Genomic DNA, 8,672 nt, shown 5'->3' on the forward strand with positions numbered 1-8,672 from the left:
GGTTGATGTGGACGCTAAGTATTGAAGGGGTGGTTGGACAGTTAAGATATTTAAGTGCACTCAAGGGTAACAAATTTTTCTTTGTAAGATTTTCCCTGTTGTTTTTTGTTTATTGAGATCTCAAAAGTTGTGGCTGATTTGTTAACATCAATTGTATTAATGCCATGTGAACTGAACAAAATATTGAATTTTTGAATAAGGAAAATAATTTGAATAAGAACTACATCCAAACTATAATCTATTGTCCTGTGCTTCCTTTGGAGTGGAATCTATGGCTCTTTTGACCATATGATTAGTACATAACTGACCTCCTCATCGAATCTAGATTTAGATAACTCTCACAATTTAGCCTGCCTATAAGCAGAACTAACACCAGAGGGTTACACACACATGGATCATTTGTAAATCATAAACGTTTTTCAGCCTTTTCCTTATTAAACACAGTAAATGATGAAGGTGAACTGAACGATCAGCTCTTTATTATCTTTTCATCTTCTGTCTCTCTGTTCAGTCTCATGTGTCTCTCTGTGGGTTTCCTGAATATGTCTGTTTGTTCATAGAAAAGATCTAAAATTAGAGCCTGAACCTTCACCTGTTTTCTTTGGCTTTGAAATGGTCGGAAAATGACGGAAACACAAACACCACAGAGTTCATGAAACAGCTCATGACAAAGAGATATTTAAAGCCTTTTTCTTACATTTTGAAACACTTATAGACGTATAGACGAATAAAGTGGATTTACTCATGAATCTGCTCAAGAATGTACGGGCATCATCACCTTAATGATGGATATCAGAGGGTGGGAGGGTTTCGGGGATGGATGTGGGGTGGAGAGACGGTTGTGGAGGAGGTGGAGTGGGATGCATTGATGGAGCCAGAGGGATAAAGACCCCCAGCGGAGCCTTAGGCGCTTTGTACAGAGTCAAAAAGGCTGGAGACCGGTAGGAGTGAGGACACGGGTGGAGCCACAGGGATGGGAAACCAGGGTGGAGCCACTGGATTGGAGGGACAAGGTTGAGTCTGAGGATTCAAGGATCATGGAGAAGCCGGTGGGAGTGAGGACACAGGTGGAGCAGAAGGAAGTCCATGGTGGAACCAGGGTAATAACACAACAAGCAGAGTTTTAAAGATGAGGGACCCCATGTAAAACTGGAGGGATGGAGGTGACGGGCCCAAGAAACTGGACATAACCAGTAAAGGTGGTGGAGCGAATGAACTGGGGGACCAGTGAAGGAAGAGAGCATGGGAACCGGATGAGTCCAGCAAAACAGGTGGAGCTACATGGAAACTTAATGCCAAAGACAAGGTTCAAATATTCCATAATTCAGCTAATTTATTTTCTCTGCTGTGGCTTGTCAACCAGATGATTGACAGCAGCGTATTCACTGTAATCCTGATTATTCCTGACACTGACACTGTCAGGACAGTCAGATTCCTTGTGGAAATCCACCACTGCGTAATTCAGATCCTCAGCAGAAGTGATGCAGCACTGAGAGTCACCAGTGGCTTTCTCAACTGTAGCGTAAACACAGTTAGAAGAAACAGAGGGGCTTGTGGGTAATTGAGCAGTGGCATAAACAGTGTTAGAAGAATCAGAGGGGTTTGTGGGTAATTGAGCAGTGGCATAAACAGTGTCAAAAGAATAAGAGGGGTTTGTGGGTAATTGTTTGTGAGTGTCTTTAATCTCCTCATAATCACAACCAGTGTGAGAAACCTGAGAGACAGATAAATTATTTACAGACATAAAGATTATCAGATTTGAAGGCATCAGAATTCATTGTCATTATGAATAAAAAAATAAACATCTTATTTTATACAGTAACTGGACTCACCACTTCATGTTTTCCTGATCCAGTCTGAGACGACGAATCATTACCTGCCAAAAACAAGCGTCTTAAATTCCTTATTCTGCATTTCAACACTGATATCTTGTGTAAATGTTTTCACACATCATCAAATATCTGTATTTTGCTCACATCTTTTTGTAGCCAATCGGTGGCGACAGAATCAAAGTAGGAAAAAGATCAACAAATCTGTGTGTTTTAAACTCAGTTTCTTCATCTGAAGAAGAATGAGTTTTACCTTGAGACTGACGCTTCTTACAGAGAAACAGTAATAAGAGTCCAGCGACAATCAGAACCAGAAGAACCAGAACCAGAGGAACGATCAGAGAAGAGCCTGAAAACACAGGAGAAATAATCTGAGAATATGATCATCTGAGCTAAATATCAGATCAGATCATGGGACGTTTGAAATAGGATTGACCAGATCATGACACTGAGTTCACACACTCAAAAAAATTATATGTTGGCTTTAATTAACTTTTTTATGTAAACAGGTTGCACATAACTGGGTTACGTTAAACAAACATAATTTGTTCATGTAACTTCAACATAATGGAGTTAAGTAATTTTAAGCGACCTAATTCAACTCTGAGCAGAGTGTTAAATGAACACTGAAACATTGTTAAAGTTAATGAGATAATTTATTGAATAATTGAGTGACAATTGAGCATTATTGAAGACACCTGATGTTAACAAGCAGAATCACTGAATGAGAAAAACGGAATTTCCGGTCACCATTAAGGTGATTAGTGTGTGTTTTAGTTAGGCTCTTGACCCCCTCATTTTTAACTTTAGATTTTGTCTGGCTGCTGTGCATGAGTTAAAACAGCCAGATGATCAATTAGAAAAGGTGATCTGATTGATTTGGTTGTGTTTTAACATAAACATTATTTCACAATCATTTTACCTGAACTCATATAGAACCGAAATTCTGAGTTAAGTTTACCTTGTGGATTATAGCAACACAATCATACCATTTTTAGTCTGTTCAATGAAATCCAAATGATCAATATCTTATAATCCATAAGGTAAAGTTAACTCAGAAATTGGTTTCTATTTGAGTTATAGAATCAGGTATCCTTCTATAACTCAATTTCTAATTGATTCTCAATTCTCATATCATAGATGGCGCCGCGGATGGCTGCCTCGGTGTGGAGCTCTCCAGCTATTGTGTTGTTTTTGTTCGTTTGTTCTGCGTTTAGTCATTCTTTTCCTATCAGTTTCACCAAAGACGAACTACTGGACATTAGGAAACACACACCAGAAACCTTTTCTACAGCTTTTGATTATTCGGACGTTTTGCTGGACATTCTCGTCGGAGGGGCAGCGGTGTTGTTCAAACGCGCGTTCAGACGCAAACGCGGGAAGCGAGCCGGGGCGCTGGTTAAACTCCGCGAGCGCGGCCTGCGCACTGCACTCCCCAGTATTCATCTCGCGAATCTCCGATCTCTTCCTAACAAAACGGATGAACTTCTTCTCCTCACCCACACTAACAAGGATATTTTAAACTCTGCTGCTTTGTGCTTCACTGAAACCTGGCTGAGTTAAGCCATACCGGACAACGCAATACATCTGCCGGGCTTCCAGCTGTTCCGAGCGGATCGCATCGCGGAGCTAACGGGGAAAACGAGAGGTGGTGGATTGTGTTTCTACATTAACGAAAGTTGGTGTTCAGATGTAACAACACTGAAGAAGATGTGCTCTCCTAATTTAGAGGCACATTTCATAAACTGTAAACCCTTCTACTCGCCTCGGGAATTTTCCTCTTTCATTCTCGTGAATGTTTACATCCCTCCAGACATGTGCGTGAGCGCGGCGCTACAACAGCTGGCTGAACAAATATCTGAAACGGAACAAAGGTACCCAGACTCTCTTTTAATCATTCTTGGGGATTTTAACAAAGCAAATCTTTCCCGTGAACTACCAAAATACAGACAGCACGTTACATGTCCCACCAGAGACAGTAATATACTGGACCACTGTTACACCACAATAAAAAATGCGTATCACTCCGTCCCACGGGCAGCTTTGGGGCTCTCTGATCACTGTTTGGTTCATCTCATTCCGACCTACAGGCAGAAACTGAAATCAGCTAAACCTGGAATAAGGACTGTAAAAAGATGGACTAATGAAGCAGAGCAGAATCTACAGGCCTGCTTTGATTGCACTGATTGGACTGTTTTTGAAGCTGCTACCAATGATCTGGATGACCTCACAGATACTGTAACATCATATATAAGTTTCTGTGAGGATACAAGCATTCCTACCAGGACATTCTTATCATTCACTAATGATAAACCATGGTTTACTGGGAAACTCAAACACCTTCGTCATGGCAAAGAGGATGCTTACAGAAGTGGGGATAAAATCTTGTATAACCAGGCCAGAAACAGATTGACAAAGGAGATCAGAGTTGCTAAAAGGAACTACTCTGATAAACTGAAAAAACAGTTTTCATCCAACGACCCATCATCAGTCTGGAATGGCCTGAGGAACATCACCAACTACAAGTCACCATCCCCTCGATCTGTGGACAATCAACACCTGGCTGACGATCTAAATTCATTTTACTGCCGGTTTGAAAAGCCCTCATTCACACCTTACACCCGGTCTGATCTGCACTTCACACATTCACCATCACCTCCTGCACTCCAATTATCACTCCCCCCTCCTGCCATCCAACCTGAGCTTAAGGTCTGTGTGGAGGACGTGAGCCGAGTCTTCAAAAAACAGAAGACTAGGAAAGCCTCAGGCCCAGACGGCATCTCATCTGCTTGTTTAAAAGCCTGCGCTGACCAACTGGCCCCGGTCTTCACGCAGATCTTCAACAGATCATTGGAGCAGTGTGAAGTTCCCTGCTGCTTCAAACGCTCCACTATCATTCCTGTCCCCAAAAAACCCAAAATCACTGGACTTAATGACTACAGACCTGTCGCTCTCACGTCTGTGGTCATGAAGTCGTTTGAAAGACTGGTGCTGGCCCACCTGAAGGACATCACTGGACCCCTGCTGGATCCCTTTCAGTTTGCTTACAGAGCAAACAGGTCTGTGGATGATGCAGTCAACATGGGACTGCATTATATCCTGCAACATCTCGACAGACCAGGGACTTATGCAAGGATCCTCTTTGTGGACTTCAGTTCGGCCTTCAATACCATCATGCCTGGTCTTCTCACAGCCAAACTGACCCAGCTCTCCATACCATCCTCGATCTGTCAGTGGATCACCAGCTTCCTGACGGACCGGCAGCAGCGAGTGAGACTGGGGAAACACACATCCAAGACACTCACAATCAGCACCGGAGCCCCCCAAGGGTGCGTTCTCTCCCCACTGCTCTTCTCCCTGTACACTAATGACTGCACTTCTAAAGACCCCACTGTCAAGCTCCTGAAATTTGCAGACGACACCACTGTCATCGGTCTCATCCAAAACGGTGACGAGTCTGCTTACAGACTGGAGGTTGAACAGCTGGCTGCCTGGTGCAGTTATAACAACCTTGAGCTGAACACGCTCAAAACAGTGGAGATGATCGTGGACTTCAGGAGGAACAGCCCAGCACTCCCCCCACTCACCATCATGAACAGCACTGTGGAAGCAGTGGAGTCATTCAGGTTCCTGGGCACTATCATCTCTCAGGACCTGAAGTGGGACAATCACATTGACTCCACTGTGAAAAAGGCCCAGCAGAGACTGTACTTCCTTCGCCAGCTGCGGAAGTTCAACCTGCCACAGGATCTGCTGATTCAGTTCTACTCAGCCGTCATTGAGTCTGTCTTGTGCGCTTCCATCACTGTCTGGTTTGGTTCAGCTACCAAATCAGACATCAGGAGACTACAACGGACAGTCCGGACTGCGGAGAGGATCATTGGTGCCCCCCTGCCAAACCTCCAGGACCTGTACTCTTCCAGAGTGAGGAAGAGAGCAGGTAAAATCATCACAGACTCCACTCACCCTGGACACCTCCTGTTTGAACTGTTACCGTCAAGACGGAGACTCAGATCACTGGCCACAAGAACATCTCGGCACAGGAACAGTTTCTTCCCACAGGCCATTTCCCTCCTGAACAGTTAACACTCCTCCCAAGGCATATGCCTGAAATTGCAATACTCCCACTGTTTAGTGCAATATCCTACAACTCAGGTGATACTTATATGTAGATTTATATATTTATAATATTCAAAACACTGTAAATAGGTTCATAATCTGTAAATCTGAAAATGTCTATTCTGACTAAACCCAACTGTGATTTTTTATTCTTATAATTTGTAGTATTATGTTTCATATTTTATTTGTATTTGTATTTGTATATGTCCACTGGAAGCCTCAGTACCAAAACAAATTCCTTGTGTGTGCAAGCACACTTGGCAATAAAGCTCTTTCTGATTCTGATTCTGATATCAGGTCAAATGATTGTGATATAATGATTATGATAAAACACAACCAACATCATCTGGCTGTTATAACTCAGAAACAGCAGCCAGACAAAATATAAAGTTAATGATGTGGGGGTCAAGAGCCCAACTAAAACAAACACTCATCTCCATAATGGTGACTTAAAAATTACAGTTTTCTCCTTCAGTGATTCTGCTTGTTAACATCAGGTGTCTTCAATAATGCTCAATCATCACTCAATTATTCACTTAATTATCTCATTAACTTTAACACTGCTTCAGTGTTCATTTAACACTCAGCTCAGAGTTTCATTGGGTCGCTTAAAATGACAAATTCCGCTTGTTTAACGTAACCCAGTTATGTGCATCCTGTTGACATAAAAAAGTTAATTTAAGCCAACATATCATTTATTTGAGTGTGGTGAAGTTACATGAACAAATTATGTGTTTAAAGTAACCCAGTTATGTGCATCCTGTTGACATAAAAAAGTTAATTTATGGAATTAAATTAAAGCACAAAATAGAAGCAGCCAGATTGTTTACTACCAGAACTCTTCCTCGATATGACAACTGTGGTAATAGCCATCGCCACTTCGACAATCGGGCAGACACCTTTTCTATCAAACCCTCCCAGTTCTTTTTTTAAAATTGTTCATTTCCTTAAAAAACACCCAGTTATGTGCATCCTGTTGACATAAAAAAAGTTAATTTATGGAACCTTTTGACATAAAAACGTTAATTAAAGCCAACATATCATTTTTTTGAGTGCAGGTTTAAAGGGATAGTTCACCCAAAAATGAAAATTCTGTCAGTATTTACTCACCCTCATGTTGTTCCAACTTCGGAAGACCTTATTTTTTATGAAATCTGAGAGCTGCATCACTCCTCCATAGGCTTCTTCTTCAGGGATTGGAACTTGCAAACCTTGCAAGTTATTAAAGACATCGTTAAAATAGTCCAAGTGACTACAGTGGCTCAATCTTAAGTTTATCAAGCGACGAGAATACTTTTTGTGCGCAAAAACAAACAAAAATAACGACTTTGTTTCAACTATTCATTTCCTTCTCTGTTGGCCTCTAGTCAGTTAACTTAGTGTAATAGCGTAGTGCTACGTCACACGTAGGCTCACTATTGGCCGACGCTGGTCGTGTGTGTGATGCGTGTGACGTTCAACAACAGATGCTTACGCTATTACACTAGTGAACTGACTCAAGGCCCACAGAGAAGGAAATTAACAGTTGAAATAAAGTCGTTATTTATTTATTTTTTGCGCAAAAAAAGTATTCTCGTCACTTGATAAACTTAAGATTGAGCCACTGTAGTCACCGGACTATTTTAACGATGTCTTTAATAACTTTTCGGGGCCTGCAAGTTCAATCCCTGAAGAAGCCTATGGAGGAGTGATCCAGCTCTCAGATTTCATCAAAAATAAGGTCTTCCGGATTTGGAACAACATGAGGGTGAGTAAATACTGACAGAATTTTCATTTTTGGGTGAACTATCCCTTTAGATAACGGTCTTTTCGGCTGCACATGTAGCTGAATGTACCAGCCAGTTTGTCCTAAATGCACTTTTTGGACTATATAGGTTATAACGCAACATTTAAAACTTCATACAAAAATTAACACGTTTTCCACCACAGTTTGATCTGGCAACACAAAGAGGAATGAACCCAGAAAAATCAACGCTAAACCTGCAACAGTGATGATTTAAAAATACAGTAACACAACGTCACACACTGTGAAATCCCAAAACACATTCCACAACATTTTGCTATTGAGGATGGAAATGCAGTATCCTACCTAATCAAGGGTTATAAGTTATATTTCTTATATTTCTATATTACATTTCTATATTCTTTCAACCAGCGAATTCACTGGAAGTCCAATATGTAAACAAGAATGATTATTGTTGTTGTTGCTGTTAATATATTAACAATTTAAAATTGAATTTAAATCATTAAACTATTAAACTATTAAATTTAAATGTATGTTTTAATTTAGAGGCGAAATATCAATATATCTCTAATAATATGTCAAGATCACCTGATGATGTGGAAACGCCTGTGAACGCTGAAGTGTTGACTGATGAGAAAGAAGAAGCAGAGGATGATGATGGTGATGATGATGTTGATGATGATGATGATGATGATGATGATGATGTTGATGATGATGATGATGATGATGATGATGATGTTGATGATGATGATGATGGTGATGATGATGATGGTGATGTTGTTTCTGCAACTTTTGTATAATAAAACAATAAAACAATGAATTTCTAAAGGATGTTTTTTTCACACACAGAACTTGACACACTTTTCTCATGATACTTGTTGCTGATGTCATTCACACATTCACTACCCAGAATTCATGTTTGTTGACACACAGACACACAGACACTCAGCAAACAGAATCGTGAGCTGTTAGTTTGCGTT

General features: G+C 40.9%; 1 protein-coding gene across 1 annotated transcript in view; it reads right to left on the bottom strand.

Annotated features, from left to right (window-relative positions):
• Positions 1 to 715: 715 nt before the first annotated feature.
• The window catches only part of LOC143702846 (uncharacterized), an 8,151-nt gene continuing 194 nt past the window's right edge, over positions 716 to 8,672 (bottom strand). Inside the window, exons 2-5 of the mRNA XM_077196742.1 lie at positions 8,281 to 8,481; positions 2,083 to 2,178; positions 1,833 to 1,876; positions 716 to 1,714 (exon numbers count right to left, since the gene is read on the bottom strand). Coding sequence (XP_077052857.1) covers positions 1,334 to 1,714; positions 1,833 to 1,876; positions 2,083 to 2,178; positions 8,281 to 8,481 — 722 coding nt within the window. The 3' untranslated portion in view covers positions 716 to 1,333. The remainder of the gene's footprint in view (positions 1,715 to 1,832; positions 1,877 to 2,082; positions 2,179 to 8,280; positions 8,482 to 8,672) is intronic.

This window comes from Siphateles boraxobius, unplaced genomic scaffold (genome assembly GCF_051911475.1).
Source record: "Siphateles boraxobius isolate OS27281-9 unplaced genomic scaffold, OSU_SipBor_1 352, whole genome shotgun sequence".
NCBI classification, from domain to species: domain Eukaryota; kingdom Metazoa; phylum Chordata; class Actinopteri; order Cypriniformes; family Leuciscidae; genus Siphateles; species Siphateles boraxobius.